At 41.6% G+C, this 26705-nt stretch overlaps 1 protein-coding gene across 2 annotated transcripts in view; it reads left to right on the forward strand.

The window, feature by feature from the left end:
* MEMO1 (mediator of cell motility 1) overlaps positions 1 to 26705 on the forward strand; it is a 50527-nt gene that overhangs the window by 20706 nt on the left and 3116 nt on the right. The window contains exons 3-9 of one of the 2 annotated variants that reach the window (XM_025205142.1): positions 6152 to 6233; positions 11120 to 11188; positions 12986 to 13098; positions 14499 to 14610; positions 16542 to 16684; positions 18290 to 18366; positions 26246 to 26350. In XM_025205142.1, coding sequence (XP_025060927.1) covers positions 6152 to 6233; positions 11120 to 11188; positions 12986 to 13098; positions 14499 to 14610; positions 16542 to 16684; positions 18290 to 18366; positions 26246 to 26350 — 701 coding nt within the window. Of the gene's footprint in view, positions 1 to 6151; positions 6234 to 11119; positions 11189 to 12985; positions 13099 to 14498; positions 14611 to 16541; positions 16685 to 18289; positions 18367 to 26245; positions 26351 to 26705 lie in introns of those variants that run through there. The other variant, XM_025205143.1, reaches the window with a different exon arrangement.

The following is a 26705-nucleotide window of genomic DNA, read 5'->3' on the forward strand; positions in this document are numbered from 1 at the left end:
TGTCCAGGTGATAGGTCACCTGGTCGTAGAAGGAAATGAGATTGGTCAAGCAAGACCTACCCGCAACAAACCTGTGCTGGCTGTCCCTCAGGATGTTGGCATCGGCCAGTCCATTAAGGATGGCCTCTTTAATAAACTTTTCTAAGACCTTCCCCGGGATAGAGGTCAGGCTGATGGGCCTGTAGTTTGCCGGATCCACTTTCCTCCCTTTCTTGAAGATAGGCACCACATTGGCCTTCTTCCAGTCTTCGGGCACTTCACCAGAGCACCAGGAGTTCTCAAAGATCTGTGTATGATGCTCGCCAGTTCCTTGAGTTACCCTGGGTGTAGAATGTTGGTATCCAGCCTTTCAAGGTGTTCCTTTATGGGGTCAGCATTGATGGAGGGCAGGGGATCACCCTCACCCGGACCTCCCTGTCCTGTAGTGAGCATGGGTGTCCCGTGGGACTGATAAAAGACCGACACAAAGTACCCATTTAGTAGGCTGGCTTTTTCCTGTGCGTCAGTTGTCAGTTGTCCCATGTGGTTTAGCAGGGGTCCAGTGTTGCCCTTGCTTTTCCTCCAGCTCCCCACATATCTAAAAAAGAACTTTTTTATTGTCCTTGATACTAGTAGCTAGTTGGAGTTCTGTCGCAGCCCTGGCTTTCCTGGTTTGCTCCTTGCAGGTCCAGACCTGTGCGGAATATTCCTCCTTGGAGGTGGATCCCGTCCTCCATTCTTTGTAGGTCTTTCTTTTTAGACGCAGGATATCCGCTAGTTCCTTGCTGAGCGAAGCAGGCTGGTGTGCCCTTTTGCTGGCTTTCCTCTGAGATGGAATAGCCTTAGCTTGTGCATCAAGGATTGCTCCCTTGAGGAGCAACCACTCTTCCTGAACTCCCCTCCCCTTGGGGTCATGGTCCCTTAGGGCCTCACCAACAAGCCTCCTGAGCTTGTCAAAGTCAGCTTTCTTGAAGTTGAGGACTTCTTGCATTGCTGACTTGACTTGCTAGCTTTACAGTGATTGGTGAAGGTGATCAGCTTGAGGTTGCTGTCACCCAGCTTCCCTTCGATCGTTAGGTCGCTGATTAGGTCGTCCCTGGTTGCCAGTACCAGGTCAAGCAGCGTTTTACCTCTCGTTGGCCCGTAGACTTCTTGCGTCAGATAGAGGTCATCCACGCACTTATGGGGGGGGGGCCAAACTTTTTGACAGATGTGCCACAAGGTAGCTGTGTGTGCCACTTGTGGCACAGGTGCCGTATGTTGGCCACACTTGTCATATGAAAAGGAACCATCCTTAATCTATTTTGCTTTATTTTCACCAATGGCAAAAATATTCTGTCCTGCTTCTGAGGAAAATCCTATCATTAGTTTATTGCCTATGAAAATTATGTATGTTGACCCCCACTCTAAGTTTATCCAATTCCAGAGAGCACCTTCTACTAAACAGTGACTCTTTGCTTCCAAAAACTGCTTGTCTCTTTGTCTACTACAAAGATGTCCTTTGACCATAGCCTCAAGGACTGCAGCCTGTAACACCTTGATAGAAGCTGTTCTTTTAACACGTTAACTATAAATTTGTTAGGGGTCACTTGTGTCCAAAAAGAATTATTTAATTGATTAGAGGATGTAGAATTTTAGAATATTAGTCTTAATATTCTGTTCCACTAAATGTATTGTGTAGCTTTAAAACTGGGAGAGGACTGTAAGTGGTTGTGATACCATGCCACTTCTGTGTTCTTAAAGGACAAAAGGTTATGTTTGTTTCTCTCCGTCATACTTCTCTTTCGGAATGATATTTCTTGTTACAATAACACCCAGAAAGAATTAGGTGCTGTATAAATTTACAATTTATGACATGTCTGCGTAGGAGAAAATGTAAGTGCACAGTTGTGGCGGTAACATGTGGACAGATTCTTTTTCAGATGCTAATGGATGTACACTCCTTAGCCATTATTAGTTAGTCTGTTACTTGTAATCATTCTGGTGGAGGAGAGTATTTTGGTTGTTTCTGTTTTGCCGTTGAAGGATTCAGGAATGAAATAGCTATTTAAGCAAATGTGGCCCACCTTGTGCTGTGGTTAATTTAACTACAGCAGGGGTGTCCAACCTTTTTGAATGTGGGGCCGGATCATGAACTTTTTATCGCCCAGTGGGCCAGCAGGAGCAGGCGCTTGTGCGGCCTGTCCAGTCCGGCCACAGCCTGGGGGCGCAGGGCTCAAGGGGTGCTGCCTGCCCCCGCCGTGTCCTCCCTGCCACCTGGGTGGCCTCAAGGATGCTCCCACACCTGCGCACCTGGGCTCAGCAGCCAGGGGGACATGTGGGAACTCTACAGGGGGGTGTGGGATGTGCAGGGACACCTCCCTGCTTCCTCTCCCCTGAGGCAGCCTGAGCCCAAGCAGCAGGGGTCCCTCACTCCCCGGGGCTTACGACTCACCACCCCCAGTGTGATGTCTGCGGGCACGGGGGGAAGTGGGGAGGTAGGAGCGGCGCCGACTTCCTGCCCCGACAGCCACAGCGGCAGCAGTATCTCCCGCAGGCCCGGCTGCAGTATCTCTCTGAGCTGGCATCCACGCCCCCTGCGCCTGCCCGCGCACTGCACTGTGACCTGCTCCAGCCCACACGGCTGGCGGGGCCCGGCGTAGGGAAGGGCTGGCATGCAAATGAGGAAGGGAGGGGTGGGGCTAGGAATGGAAACCCTGCAATGTGGGAGAGGGGAGGAGCTGGCATGCAAATGAGGAAGGGAGGGGTGAGGCGAGGAAGGGACACTGAAATGAGGGGGGAGGGGAGGAGCTGCACCGAGTCGGCAATGTCAAGCTGACGCGGTGCGCGTGGGAACCTTGTCCCTTCCCTAGCCCTTCAGCAGCTATTAGGAAGCTGCTGAGGGGTTGGGGGAAGGACAAGGGGTGGGAACGAAAGTAACCAGTGTTTACTTTCGTTTCCCGTCGCAGCACTGTGGGCCACAGAAAATGACTTGGTGGGCTGCATGGTGGCCCACGGGCCACATGTTGGACAAGCCTGAACTACAGGATGGCACCCTGGAGGTTTACCAGACAGCTGGTTTTGGTTTCTGAAAATCCACTTGGATTTTGGGGAAACTTTCTCTTTAACAAAAATGAAAAAGTTTACATCACTTGATTTTAACTGACCCAGGTTACTGGAGCTTTTTTTACTCCAGTGATATGGATAGCGATACCTATTAAGTTTAATGTTGGAGATGGTACCCCAGACAAGAATCTCAGTTGACCAGGATCTTTTAGTATTGATTGGCAACTGTTTATTAGGACATTACTGATATCCAGGATGTTTCTAGAGCTAGATTGGTACATACACACGGACAAACACAATTGATGGTTTACCTTTGCTTGACAATACTCAGTAGTGAAACTGCTACAGTTTTTCAATTGCACTGTTGGCCAAATGACTTGGTTGCAGCAATGGAAGTGACCAGCTCTAGTGGTATCATGCTTTGCTTTGCTAAAATTATCCACAGCAGCAGACCTGTTTGAATATTTGTAGACTCAGAAAAGTCATGCTGCATTGGCTTACTTCCTTTCCTCATATGGAAGATGTTTTTTCACAACCCGAAGGGGTAGTGATTTTTTTTCCTTATAAAATAGTAGTGAGGGCTTAGACTTCACGCTTCCTGAAGAGAGCTGCCGAATTGCCATTAGATGGATTTTTCAAGACCTTACCAAGTCTTGTGAGTTGCCATCATTAGAGGTCTAAATAACTTCTTTAAAAAGCTATTAATCTGAAATTTGGAAGAATTTCAAGAAATGATTGTAATATAATTTCTGGTGCTTCTGAGTGCCTGCCAATTTTTGTAGTTTTAGTTGTTTTTCTCTTTCCTTTTGGGCTTTGTGAAAGAAGCATACACAGGGAAGAACTACTATAGTAGTTGCAAATGAAAGTAAGATAAGGTGCAGTCAAATCTGTATGGGAAACTTTAAAAAATTTTTCTTGAGGGTTTGTTTTTTTTGGTCGGGGGGGTTATGGTAACTGGCAGCTTGTAACAATAGCAGGTAGAAGACTTGTAGCAGAAAGTGCATTTTTTTAAATTCATTATAAGAACATTGTGCTCTGTAAGCTAAGACGTTCCCCAGAGGAAGTACTGTAACATACATTTGCTAAATATGTTCTCTTAATGTTGTCAATATACTCTCTGAAGGCATTGTTATAACCTACAAGGACTAGATGAGATCAGCATTCTTAGCACCTGTCAGTGCAGTAGCTTGGAGGACTGGGTCCTAAAAAATGAAGGGAATAATGTTATGTTAATCCACTGGTTCCCAACCTCGGGTTGCAACCCAAATGAGGGCTGCACAGGCAATACCAGTGGTGCCAGACACAAAAGACGAGCCATGCCACATGCCGAGAGCCCCCCCCCCCCCCCAGACAGCCATCGCCGCCACACTCTGCTCCCAGCAGCGGGGCGCAGCAAAAAAACGTTGGGAGCCACTGTGTTAATCAATTGTCAAGGTTAGCACCCACATCTTCTCAATGTTAATAACGTAGGATCGTTGACTTAATACTGAACTTGCCCAAATGAAATACAGGTTTCCCTTGCCAACCATGGGGGTTAGGTTCCTGAAATTTCCCATGGTTGACAAAACCAGCAGGCCTGGGGGAGCAGGGGCTTGTGGGTGGGGTTAAGGGACACCAGCAAGGCTGTGGTGGTTGGGAGAGGGGGTGGGGTGAAGTGAGAGGCACAAGCAGGGCCAGGGGGACTGTGGGGACTATTTTCCAACTGTACCCCCCCGCCTTCTCTGAAGTGTGGATACTCAAAACTGTGATTGGCAAAACCGTGGTTGGCAAGGGAAACCTGTACTATAAAGTAGGTATGGCATTTTCTCACTTTAGGCAGTCTCATATATTTTGCAGACTCCCTAACTATCACCTTGCTGTTAGTTTAATTTTTGTAGTTGGTTATGGATTATTAAAAATCAACTATTTTAGCCTTTTACTAGTATCATATAATAGCATTTAATGGGTTAAAATTCATTGTGCGAGGCCTGTGAGTAACATCCATGTTTTTAGTAATATTGAAGTGATGTTGTAGACCCAAGGAAAGGTACTGTGGTGCCCAAAAGCTTGTCTGAATCTATCCCAACCATGCAGCAAGTCCAGTAAAAACTGCAAAAATCCTGACCTCACATGATTTTTTTTTAATATTGCTCTCTCAAACTTGCATAATTGTCCTATTTAATCAGTTTGAAATTTAGACAGAAGGGGTGCCTGTAGACATGAAGGATGCATGCTCTGTCGCACTATAATTACAGCACATAGGAGCAGACTTGATTGAGTCTGTTGGAGCGTGCTAATTAGCATGCTCCAGCAGCTTGTCTTGTGTATTCAGCATCCCCCTGCTTCAGAATGGCAGTGGAGGTGCTTTAACTAAGGCTTTTTGAACAAGCTTGAGTTAAAGTGCCCCCGCTGCCATTTTGAAGCATGGGACGCTGAATACATGAGGCGCTGCGGGCGCTTTAATTACAGTGGGTCTCAAGCTGCTCTAATTAAAGCACAGGTAAAGATGCCCTAAATCGGGGTTGGCAACGTTTTTGGGTAGAGTGCCAAAAATACCCCCAACCTGGACTTGCAAGAAGTTGGTGTGCCAGGGGCACACGGTAGAGGACCCATGAAGGACCCAATCCTTGTTGTGGCAGCGCAGCCCCGGCCCCTTTCCTACCACCTGCCTCAAGGTGCATGTGCCAAGCAAAAAGCCTTTGCGTGCCGCACTCTGGCACCCATGCTGGGGATTGCCTACACCTGCCCTAAATGATTAGTCAAGTAAATTAACTGTGTGTGTATTACCACCCTCTTGTGAATTTGTCATTGGAAACAGTGGCCCTTGGCACAGCATGCATATTTGTTTGATGCACAGGAAGCAGAAACTGATTTGCACTATTGGTGCAGTAAATAAAACTTCACAGTTTAGGAGGCTTGACCATACCCAATGCAACCATAAACCACACTGTCATGTTGCTCCCATTGCTTTTATTCCTGCTTTTGAAATGCAAGCTTTCAATTCAGTCTTGGGTGGTTGAAAATCTAATTGGTGGTGTTTTTAGAGATGATTTGTTTTTCGTAATAAGTTACATTTTAAATTGTGCTAGAGCATTCCATTACTTCAGCATATTCTTTTTTGTTTGTTTGTTTGTTTGTTTGTTTGTAGGACCCCAGCTGAATGCACAGCTAGAAGGTTGGCTTTCTCAAGTACAATCTACAAAAAGACCTGCTAGAGCCATTATTGCACCGTAAGTATGAAATCTGTGCGTTTGAAGTTTTTAAGGATGTTAAACCCTTTCTTTATCCTGACATTACTTAAAGCAGCGTTTCCCAACTGGTGTGCTATGGCATTTTGGGCTGGAGCCACGCCCCCCACCTGCTGCTGCTGTGGACATGGACAAATGGGGAGCGTGGCTCCAGCCCAAAATTTTGGCTGGCCGGCCTCATACCACTCCTCCCTGTTGGTGTCCGACTGGCCACACGCCACTCCATCTCCCCCAGCTCTGCGTCCGGTGTGCCGCTGTGCTTTTTTATATAGATAAGTATGCTGTGGGACGAAAAAGGTTGGGAAACACTGCCTTGGTATTGGTTTTAGTTAAGAGCATGTTTTGTGGACTTTAAGTATTTATAGTATCATGAAACTTGCATAAAATTTGTGCAAATAGATGATTACCTTGTCTGGACAAAGAAGCTATGCTTTAAAACAGGGATGTAGGTTGTAGCCATATTGATCTAAGGACATAGGCAGACAAGGTTCTTTGGGTAAATCTGATATCTTTTATTAGACCAACTGAAATAGTTGGAAAAATTCTTCTTAGCAAGCTTTTGAGTTCAAATACCCTTGATTCCTCAGTCTCAGATGAAGCTTGCTAAGAATTTTTCCAACTATTTCAGTTGGTCTAATAAAAGATATCAGATTTACCCAAAGAACCTTGTCTGTCTATGCTTTAAAACATTAATTTTCCCAGAAAGGTTGTGCCAATAAACAAGCTCAAGGAGTGCATTATAATGATGTATGAAGATTGAGGGTTTTTTGGGCTAGGGACTGTGGTCTGTATTGTAGGCCCCTCATGGGGAATATGCCAGCTCTGCAAGTATAGTTATATAGTAGTATAACTGGTATGAAATTGGCGATCTAAATTCTTTAAACAACCTTTGCTAAAGTGCTGTTTGAATTATGGATCAATTCAGGCTTAAGTTGCCTTTGCTATCATTTCTTTCTCTTCATAAAAAACAAATCCTGCAGTTCTAAATATTTCTAAAACTTTGGTTTGGGCTCTAGACATGATCTGGTCTGCATTGGCATTTGAAAGATGTCTTCAAAACGTTGAAATAAAATTTGATCAGGTTTTAAAAAAAGGTTGATCTTTGATGTGACCCAGCCTGAATAACGGCCACAAATTGTTAGAGAGAAGGTTCAGGCTGGACATAAGGAGGCATTACTTTATAGTTAGGGCTGCCAGGCTCTGGAATGGACTCCTGAGAGAGATGGTGCTCTCTCCTATGTTGGGGGTCTTCGAGAGGAGGCTGGATAGATATTTGGCTGGGGCGTTATGACCCCAGCACTTGTTCCTGCCCGGAGCAGGGGGTCGGACCTAACGATCTGTTTAGGTCCCTTCCATCCCTAAGAACTATGAAACTATGATATATTTGAGTCCAAATAATAATTCTCTTCAGACAGTGAAAATGCCTGGAAACCATGGTCTAATATTCCTCCTTCAAAAGAACGTAACACTAATGCTAAACTTCTAGGAAATACATGAGGTAATTGTCTTTTCAGTGTTCCAACAAGACCATGAACCTTGCTACAGTAAAAGCTCTGTTATCCAGCATCCCTCCAGGATAACAAAATATGCCGGTTAATTGAGCGGCCCGAACAGGCGTCCTTGCACAGCATCACCGCCTCTCCTGCAGGCCCTGCAGGACAGGGAGGTGGGCCCCGCGCAGCCTGCTATGCCCCAGGCCATGGGGGCTCAGCAGCGCAGGGGGCTCAGCAGCCCCTGCTATGCCCCAGGCCATGGGGGCTTGGAGAAACCAGAAGTGCCACAGTGGGCACTTCGGTTTCACTTTACCTTACAAGCTGGTGTGCGGGTTAATAGAATATGCCAGCTTGTAAGGTGCCACTTAATGGAGCTTTTACTGACTTTGCAAAATAACCCTTATTTAATACTGTAAAAGCCCTTATGCTTCACCGTGCTTGAGAGGGTGATTTCAAGCCTTATAAACCTAGTAACCCCATTTTCTTTGTGTTTCTTCATGTCTCTGGAAGTAGCGAATGAATTTGACTCAAATTTAGCCACATGCAAAGATCAAAGAATTCACTGTTTTCTCTGCTGCAAGCCATGAACAAATACTGAAAGAAGTTTCAACTACAGTATGGTTTTGTAGCTGTCATACCCTAAAATCAAAGATGCCCTGAGCCATATAAACATGTTGATAGAACTGCCAGTTACTGCAAAATTCACAAACACTTATGCAAATGTCTAAATTACCAAAGCAACACAGGAGGTGTGAAAAGGAAAAGTCTCAACTGTTCAACTGTTTTGCAGGAAAAAAAATCCTAACTGTATTTTTAAAGGTTCTGAGAAGATAGTAAATTCTAGACTGACTAACCAGCCCTAAGTAGCTTTCTGTTTACAGGATAGATTAGAAAAAACGATGGCAACATTATGGGAGCTATTTCTAAAAATATATTAAGATCAAATTAAAGTTAATAAAGGTAGATGAGGCATAAGATGAAAGAATAAAATAGGTCAGTGCTGTGAGCAGAAAGAAAATGGTAGGGCAGACACCATGGAACATCAGGATAATTTAGTTACAGTGATTTTATTTTTTTTAAATTAAGCATGCCTTCTTTATTTATAATGATACCACAAGAGATATTGTAAGAAACTGGACCAAAGTCCTACTTAGAACACTGGGGTCTAGAGGACAGGGAACAAAACTGAAACGAGAAATCTGGGTTTTTTGTCCAGCTGTGTCACAGATTTTTGTTTGTTACCACCCGCAAGTCGTTTCACTTACCTTTGCCTCTGCTTTTCCACCTGCAGAATAAGAAATAACTAATAACGTGTTCTTGGAAAATCAGGCATGGAGAAATGCCTCTCATAAGCCTCGTCATGGTTTGGATGCTGATGAGAAATGCTTTTTCCCCCTGTCCTTCTAGTTAATTTCTCCTTAGTTTTCACTGTTCTTGTGCTAATTTTAATTGATTTTCCTACATTTATTCATTCTGTGGTTGATGTATCCTTTTAATTGCCAGTGCATATTTCTAAATTACCTCCAGACTTACTCCTCATTACCTATTGTCCTTTCAGTACCACATCTATCCACCCTTGTCTTGTTCTTTCCTCACTATTGCCTTGAAGTCTTGAAGAAGTGTAGTATATTGCTAGACGTGAAGACCCAGGTACTCATGGATTTGCTCCAGGAGGAATGTACAACCTGTGGCACAAGTGGCATGGGCAATCTTTGTGTGTGGCATGTGGCAGATCAAGGAAGGAGCAGGCAGCATAGTGGGAGATGGGGCAGGGAGCAGAAAGAAGAGCAACAGACTGGGTGGGAAGCATAGAGCAGGGAACAGAAGCAGAGTGATGGATTGGTTGGGGAAAGGGATCAGACTGGCATTTGAGGTGCCTGTACACAAGTGCACAAGCTGTTCCAACGCATTGTAATTATAGGGCTTTGGAGCAGACTTGATTAATCGAGTCTGCTGGTGCGTGGTAATTACTGTGCTCCATCTAGCCTCCAAGTCTGGTGTATTAGTGTCTCCATGCTTCAAAATGGCAGCGGGGGCACTTTATCTACAGCTCGTCGAATGAGTTTTAGTTAAAGTGCCCCGCGGCCATTTTGAAGTGCAGGGACACCGATACACGAGATACTCCAGGTGGTTTAATTAGAGCGGCACCCAGAGCCACTCTAATTAAAGCGCCCCACCCCCCAGAGCATGTGTAAAAACATCACTGGGGAGGGTGTGGGGCTTAATTTGAGGCATGCCAGCCAAAAATGTTGATCTCCACTGTGCTATGATATCATTCTATAAATATAAAGGGTAGTCCATCTGTCTGTGTGTCTGTCTGTCCGTAACGCTCTTTAAATGTAAATAGCTTGAAAACTGAGAGAGAGAGAGAACATTTGTGTCTTCAGAGAAATTTCTTTGCTAAACCTTAGCATTTGTTTAGTGATCATGTCTGGATGATCCCAAGTTCCAGAACTGGGAAAAAAGTCAGGAGCTATGGCTGTTTCTACTAAGCCCCTCCTGGGAGGGTGGCAGGGAGGACAGAGGGAGGGGCCAGCTGAGGAAAAGTGGAATCCGGGCAGAGGAGCGAGGCAATGGGTGAGCGGCGGTGACCCCATCCTGAGCCCTGAGCAGAGAAGGAGGAAGCCCCAGGGAGTGGGCAGCTGTTGCAAGGCTCGGAGCTCACCTGCCCTTTCCCTTGCCCAGCAAAAAGGCGTATAAGTGGTGGCCAGGCAGCAGCCTGGGCAGGTGTGCCTCCAGCCTGCTGGAACAAAAGCAAGTGCAGGAAGGGATTGGTATCTTCAAATGTTCAGCCTATTTTATTTAAGTTTTATAAATGTTTAGTTTATTTAGTAAATGTAAAAAGTAAAATCTGTCTGTTTGTTTTTGTTATTTGAAATTCATCTGTCATTCTTGATGGGCAGTTCGCTAGTATATAAATAATATACAGCTTGGTTAGAACTTGAAGGTTGTCTTTCTTTGAGAGGGACAATGCCTATAAATGATCATATATAAATAGAAATTGGATAATAGTGTACATATAGTATTATTTAGGATGTCATGTACCAGTTATTCTTAGGATTTGTGCATGACTTATTTGCCATTTTCAGGTTAACTGTTTCTTTGTGCTACTCTGAATCTCCACTGGTATCTCACACCTTCTTTGAGAAACAGTATCACTTTAAAGAATACATTTTTAGAATGCTCTGTAACAGTACATCCCACATGTACCCAAAACTATTTTTTTTATAATTATCAGTCCTGATTAATGGTTGCCAGTTTTTTTTAGATGTTGCTATTTATGTAATTGTTTAGTACATTCTTATTTAAATTGCTTAGTTATATAGTTATTCTTAGACACAAATGTTTTAATATTTTATAAAAATTATTTTGTAGCCATGCAGGATATACCTACTGTGGGTCTTGTGCAGCCCATGCTTATAAACAAGTGGATCCTAACATCACGTAAGTAGCATTAATAGATCTCTTCTATGTATAAACTAGTTTAAGTGGGAAACATTTCCTAACAGCAGTGTTCAAGCTGATGGTGTTACCGAGTGTTGAATTCCTAGCTAACCATTTCAAAATAGTTTTGTGTTTTTTTTTCATTACTTTCACGTTTCAGACATTAAAATAGTCCTCTGTAACAGCATTAATGAAAATACTTACTACTTTGTTTTTGAAAATATACCCATTATCAGAAAATGAGGCCAAAGTAAAAGGGAAAGGATATTTAAAGATATGTTTCCCTGAGTATTTTATGTAGAATTTATTTTACTTTGAAATTTACTGGGAATTGCCTCTGATTTTTATGTAGTGTTTGATCTCTTTTTTGATTTTTTTTTTTTTTTTTTTTTTTTTTTTTTTTTTTTTTTTTTTTTTTTTTTCTTTTGCCATTTTTCAGAGATTTGAGTTTTATTAAGAGCCTGAGCTGTTTCTTCTGGCTTTATGATTCTGTGATACTGTGTCCAGTTTGGACCTCGCACTTCAAGATGAATGTGGACAGTTTGAAGAGTCTAGTGCAGAGCAATAAAAGTTATTAGAGTCCTGGGAGGCAAGCCTTAGGAAGAAAGGCTGAAAAAGCTAGGGTTTTTTAGTCTGGAGGAGAGAAGACTGAGGGGGAATTTGAATACCTGAAGGGTGATTACAGAGAAGATGGAGATGAGCTTTTCTCTGTGACTGTAAGAGAGAGGACTAGGAACAATGGTCTCAAGCTTCAGCAGGGGAAATGTAAGTTGGAGAGTATGACAGTGGTCAAGTACTGGAACAGGCTACATAGAGAAATTGTGGAATCTCCATCCTTGGAAATTTTCAAGAGCAAGTTAGAGGGACCTTAACTTGGCTCAGATGGTTTAGTCAGGGATGAACCTGCCTTGAGCAGGGGGCTAGACTAGACGACCTTGTGAGGTCCCTTCCTGTCCAACTTTCCTGTCAGCCTGTGATCAGAAAAAAAAATAACAAAAGGCTGATATAATTAACATTCTTGTTCTTTGCAAAATATTCTGAACAAAATTAGGGTGTTGGGGTTTTTTTAAAGAAAATCTGTTAATAATCAGGAATGTTTTCTGCACTGTCATTTCATAGAAACGAGTTCCACTCCCTCGATGTAATGGCTGAGGTGTGCTAGAGTTCTGGATAAATTTTGAAGCGAGTCAATGTAGCATTTTGCCACTTTTTTCCTTTGCTTTGCTGAACCACTCTGTATGCAAGAAACAAGCCAAACCTGTCAGTGTCTCCCCTCCCTGAAGCAATTGTAGGTTTTTCATATGCAAAAGTAAAATAAGTTATATGACACTGTCTATAAAGCACATAAAAATGTCAGAGACTTCTCATAACCTTATGGCAGAAAAGATTGACCCCTAATTGAAATAATGATTACTCATTGATTTTCCCCAGTAAAATAGAGGTTGCAGTTATCAGCAGTATTGTAAGAAATGTTACCTGTAAGACAGCTGAATGAAAAACTGTGCTTGGGAGAGACTTTTGCCATTGGGGAAAGAGCTGGCTTAAATTTAACTTCAGGAAAAACTCAAACCTAATCAGAAGCAGCTTTGAGTAGCTGTTAAAACCGTCGTTGTTCTTCTCCACTGAGGACACATGCCTGGCAGCTAACTTTGCTGTCACGTTAGGTTTACCTTTCTCATATCTGGCCTTGGAGACACAAAGGTCAGCCAGATCTTAATTTCTTGTACTAGCGCAGATTCATGAAGAAATGTAATCTGATTTGCGTGTTTGTATTAATTATGCTTCTGTTTATTATAGTAGGAAAATTTTTATTCTTGGGCCTTCCCATCATGTGCCCCTTTCCCGATGTGCACTTTCCAGTGTGGACATATATAGAACACCTCTGTATGATCTTCGAATTGATCAAAAGAGTAAGTATGCAGTAAGCTATTGTTTTACGGATTGCTGCAATGTGACTAACTCTTTGTATTATGGTAGTATGTAAGAGCACCAGTGATAGACCAAAACTCCAATGTTCTGACCACTGTCCTTACCCTGAGGAGTTTAGTAATAATCATGTTAAACTGCTCTGATTGCTAGAAATTAGGAAGTTTGATTTTTTTTTTTTTTTTTTTTTCCACAGAAATCATCAATCATGTAAAACTAATACAGATTTCTGCTGTTTTCAGTGTAGAGTACAATTCTTGGAGCTCTGTTATGTTTTAATGTGTTATATGCAAGGCATGAGACTGTGTCATAAAAAAACAGGAATGCTCAAAAATCTAACGACAGGACTACCTGTTGTAAGATCAGTAGGTATTTCCTTACTGATCTCAAATGTCTTTTTATGCTTCTGAGACTGAGTTCCCAAACACTGTTCACCTTTGTTTATTCTCACCCAAACAAATCATATGAGAGGAACTCGGAATTGAAAACTGTTACAGTAGGGTGGATCTACTCCACTTCATCCCATTGCATAGTTCTACTAGATACGGTTTTTTGCAGATTGATTAGAAAAAAGTACCTGACAACTGACTTAGATTCAAGTGAGAGAACAAAATGTCTGCATGCATGAATGCCAGTTCATAAGATTTGATAAACTACTGCTCAGCTTACTTGCAGAAGACCTGTGGTACTTTATTACTTAATAAAATAGGAACATTTCAGACTGAAGTAATATATAAGGTCTGTTTAAGAGACTTAAATAGTTTTGGGCAAATATTGTCTTTGTCATTTGACTGTTTTTAATTTGAGAATTCTCTTGCAGGGAACTGGAACAAGGCATATCTGTGCTTTGTATTCTATGTAGAGTGGAAGTTTTTTGGGGGTTTTTTTGTGTTGTCATTTGTTCCATCACAGAATAGGCAGAGGGAGGAGTTTGAGGAAAATATCAATAACGTACAACTATTATACTTTTAACTGCATTAACAGGTAGAGTACAGTGTTCTTATCCAACCAGTAGAATCTCAGTTGATCTGTGTTCCCCGCCCAATTGTATGCTTGGTGAAAACCTGGAAATGGAGAGATTATGCAGATGAGCAGACACTTGGTTTTAAATTGTACAATGATTTATGTTATTTCTAGAAAGCTTCTGAAAGGTTCTAAAAATGCTGCTGTTTTACCGTGTGCTAAGTTTTTAAGATACTGACATGTATATATTTTCTAACAGGTTAGAAGCAACTTATGCTTATAATGAGAAAATTACTTAAAATGATGTCATGGTCATAGTTTCGAATGCAGGTGCCTTTGTTTAATTGTGCCACTTCTGATATAGTTTGCTTGGTAGGATTTTATTTTAATGAAGCATTTTATTATTTTTAAATTTCTTCAGTTTATGGAGAATTGTGGAAGACTGGAATGTTTGAGCGTATGTCTCTACAGACAGATGAAGATGAACACAGTATTGAAATGCATTTGCCTTATACTGCTAAAGCCATGGAAAGGTACTTTGGGCAAAAAACTGTGCAATGACTGAAGTCATGTATTTGAATTGCGTGTAATTTGCAGAAGGAAGAAGTAATTCTTTAGTGGGAAAAATTGTAATATTTTACATTAAAAATTCAAGGCAAAATATGGATTAGAGGCTGGGACTTCCTGGTCAGATAGAAACTGGGAGAAGAGCAAACAACTGAGTATTCAAGTTTGAATAATCTATACAAGAATCACGTTTTACACTTGTTTGAATAGGAGTGCTGTGGGGGAAAAACTTCTACTGGTCCTAGATTTTGTTTTGCCTTGCTTTAAGGCTAAAAGTGAATTTTTATTTGAGAAACAAAGTTTAAAAATAAATATTCAGGGGGGTATGTATTTCAAATGGAATAAACAAAATCTTGCTGTTTAAACACACAAGTGGAAGTATGCCTGTTCTGAGATATGTAAGAAATGGCTTAATTCAGGGGTGGATCCAGCCCACCAATTGTTTTATTTGGGGCCTGAGTAATACCACCACGTGGCAGGCCCTGGGTGAGCCATGCTTGAGCCTCTATCTCTGCTGGCAGGTGGCATGGGCTGCTGGCACCGCAGAGGACACTGGGTGGAAGCAGCCCTGCCCACCTGCCTGCCTGGCACCATGCAGCAGTCTGGGGGATGGAGTCCAGCCTGTGGGGCCGGACTGCGTAGAAGCAGCTCCACCCCCACCTCCCCAAGCTCCTCAGCTGTGGATGTGCCTGGCAAGGGCCACCTCTTGTGGGGGAGCATATGTATGTGCACGTGTGCAGAGGTTAAAGAACAAAACAAAACGAAACAAAAAAAAATGCATTACTGGAAGATGCAGTGTGTTACTTCGACCCGGCTCTGCAGCATCTTTAAAGATTGGGCACTTCAGCAGGGCTTTTTGGAGCCTTTATCTAAAGCTAATTCAATCAGCTATTAGATAAAAGTGTGAACAAAGCCCCACTAAAACTCCTGGTCTATACAGACATCAGGCAGACTGGGTCCAACTAACACGCTGCCTCTTCTGGGCATGTGATGGGCTTGTCATGGGAACTCACAGAGTTTAAAGTGCCGTTTTTTGGCTTTCTTTTTTTAAACATCTGCAAGCAGCCTGTTTTACTTATACCTATGGTTGTTACAGATGGACAGTTTTGAATAATATGACTGAAAAATCAGGAAAAATTATTTTGGTTGATTCTTAGTTTGGCTCTTTGGGTAAAAGTCTCAGGGTGACAGGGCCTATAGTGCCTGAGGTTTGTGCTGACTCTGTAATGATGGCTGAATTAAGGGTTGTCAAACTTAAGGCTTGCAGGCCACTTCTAGTACATGGAGCTGTTATGTGGGGCAAATGGGGTGGGGGAGGGTTGGGGCCCACTACTGAAACCTGGTGGACCCCAATGGAGGCTGGATGCCTGTTGGTGGTAGGGGTGAGTGACAGCTGTGTTAACCCCCACATCTGCTTCTGCCACTGCTGCACCGCTTCTGTCCCCATGTCCAGCCTGTGAGGAGCCCTGTGGTCTGGATGTGGCCTGGGGGCAGGGTGGGTTTGACACTATTGGCTTGGTTAAACACTGGTGTGGGTCAGTTCTGCTGCTTATCTATAAAGGGGTATTTCAGTCTTGTTTAGAGTCCATTTCTCTGTTTTTTCTCTACAGTTGTGTTTTTTTCTGTTGGTTAAGGATATTATATCTCCCAGCAAAGGTGAACTATGTGTTTTGCAGGGTTTTTTGTTTTTTTAGAGATTGTAAAACCACAAAAAATTGTCAAGGAAATGTGGAGAAGGCTTAGTACTGGAACTACTTAGATCTCTTCAAATTACCTGTATTTCAAATTGAAAGCGTCCTTTTAAGTGTTTGGGTTGTATTATTTCAGCTGTTGTATTAGAAATAATAACCTTATTAGAAATTATTTTTAAATGACATTTTTTTCTTTTGCTTATAAGCCATAAGGATGAGTTTACCATTGTTCCTGTGTTGGTCGGAGCACTGAGTGAGTCAAAAGAACAGGAATTTGGAAAACTCTTTAGTAAATACCTAGCAGATCCTAGTAACCTCTTTGTGGTTTCTTCTGACTTTTGCCATTGGGGTAAGTTACAGACCTTTCTATTATAAGAATTTGTAGCTATGTTTGAAGAGGTCCTTTCTTTAAGCATATTGAAGGTGTTTAGAGATCTTTGCTAAATGTAAACTTTAAACTTGAATGCCTTTCTGCTTTCTGTAAGAATAAAAAATATTAGACAAAATAATTTGTCAGTCTTCAAGTTTTGAGTGGGCTGGGGAAAGTGGTGGAGCGTTCTGGGTCTTCTCTACTTCTCTGCACTTTTATAGCCCAATAAAAAATGTTTTATATCGCCTTGCTCTTTAATGTCTTTCGGTTAAGGATATCAGAATGATCTATAATCTGTATAAGCAAACTAATTTATTAGGCTTTACAAAAATCCATAGAAATCAGTGGTCCACCTATTTTGTAATAGGTAAGCTGGAGACAGATGAATTGCCTAGGATTATCCAACTGGTTTTGAAGACGGAGCCAAATATAGAATCCAGGAATCCTGGATTCCATGTCTTTCTATGAACTACCCAGTACCTTTACCTGGTTTTTTTTAATGTCTGGTTACAGGTGAAAAGTAGTTCTCCAAAAAAAAAAAAAAAAGGTACATAAATAATTGAAAATGAGGCCTGGAATTGATCTCGGGGGGTCATCTAGTCTAACACCTTGGTCAAGGCAAGAATACCCCTGTCTAAAACATCCCAGACAAGTGTTTGTTTGTCTGACCTGTAGTTAAATCTCTCCAGTCTCTCTCTATAGTCTGTCCCAATGCTTAACCACCCTTATAGTGAGAGTTCTTCTTAATTTCCAACCTAAACTTGCCCTGCTTCAGTATAAGCTCATTACTCCTTATCCTGTCCCCTGCAGCCACAGAAAATAGTCTATTAACATTTTCTTTATATAACTATCCTTCAGGTATTTGAAGACTGGTACCAAATCTTTCTTCAGTCTTCTCTTCTCCTGACTAAATAATCCTAAAGTTCTCCCAACCTTTACTTGCAAGTCATTTCTAGACCTGTAGTCATTTTTGTTACAAATGATTTTTGTTACTTTCCATGTTACCTAAGATGTGCTTCCCTTTTTGCATTCAGGTCATCTTTGTTAATTTTACTTATCTCAGAATTGTGGAGCCAGTAGAGCTATGAAAGGATGACCTGGATTCTTTTTAAAATTCTGATGTTATCTTTATCATGGCTGCTTTTGGGCAAGCAGAAGAGAACACCTTGTTTTTTCAGGTTGCAGATTTTTGCAGGGCTGGCAGTCAGACATGTCTGTTTACTTGTGAACCAAGGGAATTTTGATGTGAAGACATGGGTAGGCAGTTAACACATTGTGCCAGTAGTGGCATTTTATACATAGTCATTTTTCAAAGTATAAGTATCCCTTAAAGGCATAATGATTGCCTTGAAACACAGGGGACTGGATTCCCTGGCCCAGGATGCCTCTCAGTCCTGTGTTCCTAAGTGGTTTTGGGGAGTGTCTGTGCTAATGTTTGGAATTCTCTCAGTGGAGTAGAAAGTTATAACAGAGAAAGATTGTTACTTTATGAATATCATAAATCTGATTCTGATACAGTAGGGAGCATTTTAGCTATCAGTTTAGTTTGTCCCTTTTTATTCTGTATGTAACTTTTGTTTGAAGGTCAAAGGTTCCGTTACAGTTACTATGATGAATCCCAAGGAGAAATTTATAGATCCATTGAGCACCTAGATAAAATGGTAAGTTTTCAGATTTGGGGGAACTAACTATCTGAAAAAAATAATCTGTGCATGTCTCTTGAACCTTTCTAGAATCTAATAAAATATTCAGGAACAGATATGCTGTATATGCATTTTCTCCTTTCACTTGCCATAAACAGGGTTTTTAACTATTGTACTACATTCAGTAGTTTGGCAGCTGGTATTGTACGTTTTACTGAGTGTGCACAATGTATTGTGGGTGGAATTTTGCAAATATTACTTCTGAAAATAAATGTATTCCTGACTGCCTGAAATTCCTTCACTGTACATGTGTGTAGGAGAAACAGTGAGCTTTATGACTTTGAAACAGAATATTCTGGTAGCTCACACGTGTTGTAGTGCTGGTTAAATTTGGCAGGGATCTTACCTGTGGTGTTGGTGATGGTTTCAACAAGCTTAATTACTCTAAGTGGAGGGGAAAATGTGGAGATTGCGCAGATTAAGAAAACAAAACCATTTCTATTCCATTGGGACTGCCCATTTTCTCTCTTCCCTAGATGTAGAAGGGAATGATTTAATCTAAAAACCAACATGTACTTACTTGCATCTGGATTTAATTGTTATGCTTTATGTACAGAAACTGAAAATGCTTGTCATCCAAGCAAGACTTGGATGATTCCAATATTTCCTGGAAATCAAAAAAATTCTGCAGGGGTTTTTCTAAGGTTCTGAAGCATCTAGTCAGTCAGCATCAACTTTTTGGAAAGAGACTTGGAGCCTTTTATGCTAAATACTCATGGGTCTCTTAGATTCACATATCCGCATTACTCAGGGGTGCAATAGAATTAAGAAAAATGACTTCAAGGATGCTGCCAAGTTCAGCATTGTGAAGGATGCAGAACATCTGCTCCAGCCTTTCAGAAAATGTTATTGAGACATTGTTAGTGGTTCACAGAGGGAAGAACATCTTTTTTCAGGTTTCTGTATGTTTCTGACATGCAGCAGGATTAAGAACCTTTGTGAATTTGAGATGTGTGCCTTTATCTGGGGGAAATAACTGTCATATTTAGAAGTTCTCACTCTGCCATGTGAAGTGCAAGTGCTATATGTTGGATGGTCACATAGGTTAGCTTCTGACTTTATTTACCAGCTGCTATATAGCAATAAAAGACAGAAAATATACTAAATGATTCCCACTATATTTCTCTGAACTCCTGTAGTTGTCATAATGAAGTTACTTGTTCATGAGCACCAAGGAATTTACAAAATATTAGTTTGACTACTATGTAGTCTATACTTTGGAGAAATGACAGATCCTTCTCTAGAGGAAAACAGTTGAAAAGAATACTTAAAACTTTGTGAGGTACAGGTGGGGAGTTCTTTGTCATGCTGAGGAAAGTGTCTCTGGCCACAGTCACTGCTCGGGATGGCAGAGAAGGAAAACAGCTGTGTTGTAAGAGAGGGGTTCATGGAGGTGAAATCCTGTGTCCCTGAGGCATAACACTGCTGTGTGCCATCACTTGCCAAAAAGAAAAGAAGGAAACAACACTGGGTGGAAGAATGGGAAAGCTCTTCTTTGCCTTAGCACAGAAAACTGGAGGTTGCCTAACCAGAGCATGTTGCTGTCTAGGATTGAGAAAAAATGCAGCATTCTGGAACTTGAGACAGCCCCAATTGTCTGTAGTCAGGGAGAAAATATTTGAAGGTACTTTTTTCCAAATTCCATTGTCAAAAGTAGCTCCACTTTTGTGAATCAGCAAAATAGATGCTATTTGTTTTAAATTATATAGCTGCTCAAAATATGACTAGATATGCTTTCAAGCTTGGCCTGACTTCAGTGGGTTTTGAATATACACTTGGACTCTACTGGACCTCTTTAGCTTGGCTTACCTACTCCTGGCCCCATCAAGCTCGGATACTCTGCTGGGTTCCATGGGCTTGGCTTGTTCTTGACTAGATGTAGAAAGCAGCAGTTCTCTTTGACCACCTACAGTATTTGGGGGCCTAGTTAAGATGTCCCTTAAAATAGATAGAGGGCAAAGAGTCACAGACCTGTGCTCTCCTTTCTAATATGTTTTAATAAGCAAGGAAGTGTTAATAACGTATCAATTTTAAACAATGCTTGCTAGGCTTGCGAGCAACTGATTTTTGTGTGCGAGATATTCAACACCTCTTGAGGCCATTGTTCTAGACTCAAGCAGGCATCACTGCATTTATTACACTCTGTTTTCCAACACTGTTTTACAACCAGAATAGCTAGGGATTATTTTAGAAGTTATGATTTTGGGAGACAAAAATCGCCCCTGGTGCGATCTAGTGCAGGGCACTGGGAAGCAGCCCAGCCGGGCTGCCCCCTGCCCCCTGCTGGATCTTGCGCTGGGGATGGGAAGTCAGCCCAACTGGACTGACTTCCCATCCCCAGCCTATGGTCAAAACGTTTCAACTTTCGAAACGTTTCGACCAGCCTCATTTTGTTTCGAGGCTATTTCGACGGCCTTTGTTTTGTTCTGATTTTGCTGTTTCAACCTTGAAATTGGTCGAAACAGTGTCAGAACAGAACGGCCAGCGAAATTTCGTACAGCCCTAGCAGGCAGTAGATAGGGGGATAGGGAAGGGAAGAAGACGGCAAAGAGTAACTCAGTGTAAGCACAGTTCTTAGCTGTTGGGTGTTTGTATTGAGAATTCACCTGTGCATAAAAATCTGAGTTTGTGCTAACTGATTCTTTAACTACAGAAATAAGACCGGGGGTGGTGGGGGGGATGACTTTATTTTTAATTTTTTTTAATTGTTTTTATTTTTATTGTTTAAACATTTTTAAAAGATCTGTTTAATAAAAAAGTGGAGACTCTGATGGACCTCTGAAGAGTTTTATGCTGAAATCTCAAGACTGATTTTAAAGGTTTAATTTTGCTTGAAATGTAAATCTTAGCATATTTAAATCACAAAATTGCTCCTGACATCCATAATGCTCTATAATAGTTGTCAAAAGAAAATTGTTGCTTTGCAAATCTTGTTCAGCTTTTTAAGCTGTTAAATGCTGCCTGTTGAAGTTATTCTCGCTTTTCCCCTTTGGCAATATTCCTGGAGCATCTTTTTCTACATGTCTATACAAGCATCTGTTTCCTGCCATTCACTTTTTTTTCCCCATCAGGAGTGGTAGAGTAGTAATTAGATCTTTGCAGCATTTTTTTTTCCTTACTGTGTCAATTAAGACAAGACCTGTTTTGAAAAATGGTAATTAAGGTATGGTAGCTTACACCAGGTTTCCCTGTTAATATCTGTGATTCAGGTTTGCAGACAGCAGACTTTTGAATTGTCTAGTAGGTATGTGGCAAAGAGTTGATAATTTGGTGAAAGTAATTCCTACTGTACCCTGTTTAATCAGAGTCATTTTCAGTCTCATTTTGATTTTTTTTTTCTTTAAAACTATTACTGCATTGTAGTATGGTGATTTGGGTCTGTTAATGCCCATCTTCTCTCTTCTAACCAACCTCAGATGTATTTAAATACATGATAATCTGTTCCTGTAGGGCAGAGGTGAACACTCTGTGGCACATGGGCTGCAAGTAACACAGGCAGCCTCTGTGTTTGCCATATGGCAGATTGGGGACAGGACAGGCAGTGTAGCGGCAAATAGGGCAGGAAGCAGAGAGCACAGCAGCAGATCAGGCAGGGAGCACAAGTCAATGAGAAAAAAGCAAAATAGAAGATTTGGTAGAGGAAGGGGATCAAAATGGCACTCGGGGACAGTGCAGGGCTGATTTGTGGCATGTCTAAACCATTGCTATGAGGAGTTCCAACATATTTGTAAGCCAGCTTCTTATCTCAAATCTCATCCATTTGGGGTTTGGCTTTCCCCCCCCGATTAATAGGATGAAGACCCTCAGAGTAGATTTTATTCTTTAATAATTCTGGAAGCTTTTTCTCAGCAGTTGTGTAGCAGATGCACAGTCTGTGCATCCTTGGAATTGAGGATGATGTTGCAGTACTCTCCTCCTGCCAGTGGCTTACCACACACTTCCTGAGCTTTTGGTAGGAATGCATTCATTTTCATATCCAGCCTTCACCCACCTCACGTTTCTTCAGATATGATACTAGTTCTTTCACAGGCAACTGGTAGGGGGGAATATGTGGGGGGGGCCACGTACCCCCCTGAGATTGGCCCCCGACTAGGCACTGCTCAGGACACAGCAGATTTTTTTGCCACATGGGCCGGCAGCATGTTGGGGGGGCACTAAGCCATGGCACAGAAGTATAGGAGCGGATATGGGGCTTTTGGCCCAGGCCCGCCCACAAATTGTGCCCAAGGAGGCATCAGTCACCCCTGAGTTCTTTCACAGTGATAGAGAAGCAAAGGTGCAGCTAGATCCTCTAGCCCTCTTCAAATAGATGCAAGGAAGAAAGCCTCTGTTTTGGAAGAAGACTGGCTTCCTATTGACAGAGATGATAACTTTTACTACTAAAGACTTCCTCTTTATTGCCTCCTGATGAGGAAGGTACTTCGTCTGCTCAGAAAGCATGCACTTAAGCATGCTGGAGTACAGTGACTGCTAAAAATTCTTCAGTAGGGTGCATGTTGGGCGTGGGTGGGGGCAGGTTTTCTGAAATGTCTATTTTGGTCAGTTCTCCTAAGTAGACACGGCTATAAGGGCATGTATATAATTAACATAGCCAGAATACAGTTTACACGACATTGCATTTTTAGCAGCCAGTTAACAATAATCTAAGATTTTGTTTTGCTTTGACTAAAGGAGACCCCTAATTAAATACCTTTTGCCACAATCCTGTGAAGTAAGAATGGGAGGGCATACAGAGCATTCTGCAAAAATGTTTGAAAGGTAGTTCCCTTTGTTCATGACTAAACACTTCTCCATGATTCCTCATTTCTGTTACATTTGTATGTTTGATACTTCCATCAAACTTAGTGGAGGTATACCCATGGAATAGAAAGAAAAAAATGATCTTTTGTAAATATAACATTTTTTCCTTTTTTGAAATCTTGCTAGATCACTGCCTTTAATACTGAAGAAAAGAGACATTTTACTTGTTGAATTGCGGTGGTGGTGGTGATTTTGAAAATTTTTGCTAATTAAAACATGTTGTCTCATCATCTTTCACTTTTAAGATTTAATATGCAAACTGTCCAGTTCTCAAGTAGCCTGGTCCAAAATTAAGTGTGGCTAACTATGGGTACTTTGAGGCCTGATTTTCAAAGATGCAGTATACCTTCAGTTCACATTTTTTTTCATTGACATTGTGGGTGCCCAACACTTGTAAAAATTATATCCTCCTGGCATGATGAGTAGAGCACAGAGGAGTTAAGGCACCCCAAATCAGTAATTGCTTACCTGAAAAAATTCTCTAAACTATGTCTAATTTTTTCCCCTATAAAACATGTAGCATGTGTAGCCTGTAGTAGAATGCAGCTTTTACTAGTATTCATTAGTGACCTGCATAACTCTAAATGTTCCACAGTGTTGTTTCTTCCATCAAAATCTGCTTACTTGGCATTCTGCTAAATCCATGCCCATTTAGTTGAGACAGTTGCTAAATTGTCTGTGCAAAGGACATTACAGTGACTCATGGCTGTGAAATAAATCTCTTGGCTCAATACAGTTTGTGTACTATGCTTATTTTTAAAACAATTCATGAAACAATGGTTTTCTTATTATATTTGCAACTATATTCCAATTGTTTAAAATTGGGATGATTGCAGTTGGAATGTTTCATTTCACGTGGCTATGCATTTAAGCTTGATTCTGCTTTATACTGCTGTACAATGTGTAAAATTGACAGGCCACAGAGTTAGTTTATTTTCAAATAATCTGTCACCAATGTTCAGCAGTAAGCAAAAGTTTGCACCATTCAGCAACTGTAAGGCAAGCTGATTACAATCTATATGCTTGTTGGTACTTTGATTGTGTCAGCAAAGGAGGCTAGGTTGGCTTGAGTTTGGAAGTGAAAGGGCCAGAGAGTGCATCTTAAATCCCTTGAAAACAACAAGACAGTTGCAGAATTTAACTGTCTTTTGGGTAAGAGAACAGTTGTACATGTAAGCAGCATACTCATCTCCCTTCCCTTCAGCTCTGTTAAAGGCCCTTCACCTTCTTAACACTTTGTTATGGTGGCAACTTGAGAGGCTCTATTAATCACACATTCTCCTCTTATTCTCCACTTTTTTCCCATCCCTTCATATACAAAAGCAAAACTTGAGAGAACTTTCTGTATGAAAGAATGATCTCTCTTCACTGTGAACCCCTTTTCCCCTCCATGACACAGTGTTTAGTTACTCTATTATCTGTACCTGAGAGGAAAAGAATAAGACTAGGGACAGACATTCTAAAAGTCTGAGTCTGAATTGATTCCATTTTTGTAGGTTAGTCTAACCTGGCTAGGCTGAACCAGTTTGTAATCACCAGAGCAGCCCTTCCTTCCCTTTTATAGTGCTGAGCTGGGGGGGGGGTTGCCAGGCCCTGGCAGGATGCTCTGGTTAGGGAGGGGTTTCCCTCCTGACCAGCCAGGGAGCCAGCAGGTAGTTGATAACAGAGCATTTAGTTACACAGCAGGGAGTTACCCAGGCAATTGTTACCATTTAGCACACCATCAAACAAAACAAAGGCATCTCTTATTACTTCAAGCTCTTCTTAAACAACTTTTTCCAAGGAAGAAATGGAGGGACATTACCAGCTACCTGTTCATTTAGCTTCAAAAATCCCTCAGCCAACACTGTCTTGTCTGCCTTTGTCCCGTCTCCCACAGCACGGACTGTAGCCAGCATGTGGTATACTAGCTAATGCTGAGAGGTTTTTAAGGCAGAGGGGAGGAGGGAATCCCTGCTTGAGCAGGGAATGGTGGTGGTGGTGGGGGTGAGCAGGAGGACGGCAGGCAGACACCACTATACCTGCAGTCTCTGCTGGAGCTGTAGCCAGAGAGCAGAGGGGAGGAGCCAGCCCTGCTGGGCTGGAGCAGAGAGCAGAGCCCTGCCCAAGTTTACAAAGCATCTGGGGTGCTGGGGAACTCTGATTTAACTTAAACCAGGAAGGGGTCTGGGACAGACATGCATAAACCAGTTTGACCCAAATCAGTTAAGTCTGATACTATATTCAACCAGGTTTATCTCAAACTGGTTTCAGCCATTTTCAAACTGGTTTATGTACACTGAACATTTGTTCTGTTACACATTTAAACCAGTTTCTGATCACTTAAACCAGTATATGTGTAATGTCTGTCCCTAGCCTAAGTGTATACCTCTTACGGAGTCTGTCAGCAGTTGGACCTCAGTAACCTGTTGCAGATTTCAAATAGATTAAGCAGTTCTCAGAAGGGGAAGGAAGCACAATATCTAATACTGTCTGGTGAGAAGCTGCCAGAGAATAGCCGTGGGAGGCAGAATCTTTGCCTATAACAGGGTTAGATTTATTTTAAACTGTCTTTCATTTATTTGATTTGAATTATATACTGACAGGAAAGAGTTGTCTTTGCCTGGAACACTGGTATGATCCTATTTAAATTTGCATATACATCAGTGTTTAGTGTAGGTGAATAGGCTTTGTTCTCACATAGATTTTTCTGCCTGCCTGGGCCTTGATGTACAAAAAAACCCATCAGGAGTGAAGCTGCTCAGGGAGCAGAGCTACATAGGAGTGTGGGAGTAGGCATTAGGAGCAGTGTTAAGACAGTCATTCACAGTGCATTTCTGAAGATGTGAAGATAGCTCCACATATGTCAGATCATTGTCAAAACCTCTGTCTATATACAAGTATAAAATGCCGCTCATTTGCATGAGACTTCATTGATTCAGACTTGAGCATTTGAGAAGGGAGGGGAGGGAAACCTCATGTAGTTGTGATAGATAGCAACTGTAAAGTGCCTATATTTCTAAGAAAATAGTAATCATTGCTATTGATTCTTTTTCAGGGTATGAGCATTATAGAACAGCTAGACCCTGTATCTTTTAGCAATTACTTGAAGAAATACCATAATACAATATGTGGAAGACATCCCATTGGGGTATTATTAAATGTGAGTACAACTGTCTGTTAAAAAAAAAAAGTCTTTTAAAATTTGTTTAAATTTTTAAGCAAAATTGGTAGCTCTGAGATTGCAAGTCCAAATGCAGTTTATTTTCAAGTGTTCTCAGCTGTCTTTGTTTTTCTAGCATGGTACATTGTCAATTGTGCATTTTTTCCAGGGTTAAGATTTTCAGAAGAGTCTGAGGGAAACAAGGCACTCAGTTCCACTAAAGTGAAATGGGGAATAGATAGTTAATTTCTTTTTGGCGCTTCAGTTTTCAGTCCTAGTGACAAGTACCAATTTTCACTTCTGAATTCATTCTAATATCAAACTATCCCCCCCCCCAAAAACCCCAACCCTCCCC

Source organism: Alligator sinensis, unplaced genomic scaffold (assembly GCF_000455745.1).
Source record: "Alligator sinensis unplaced genomic scaffold, ASM45574v1 scaffold284_1, whole genome shotgun sequence".
Taxonomy (NCBI): Eukaryota; Metazoa; Chordata; order Crocodylia; family Alligatoridae; genus Alligator; species Alligator sinensis.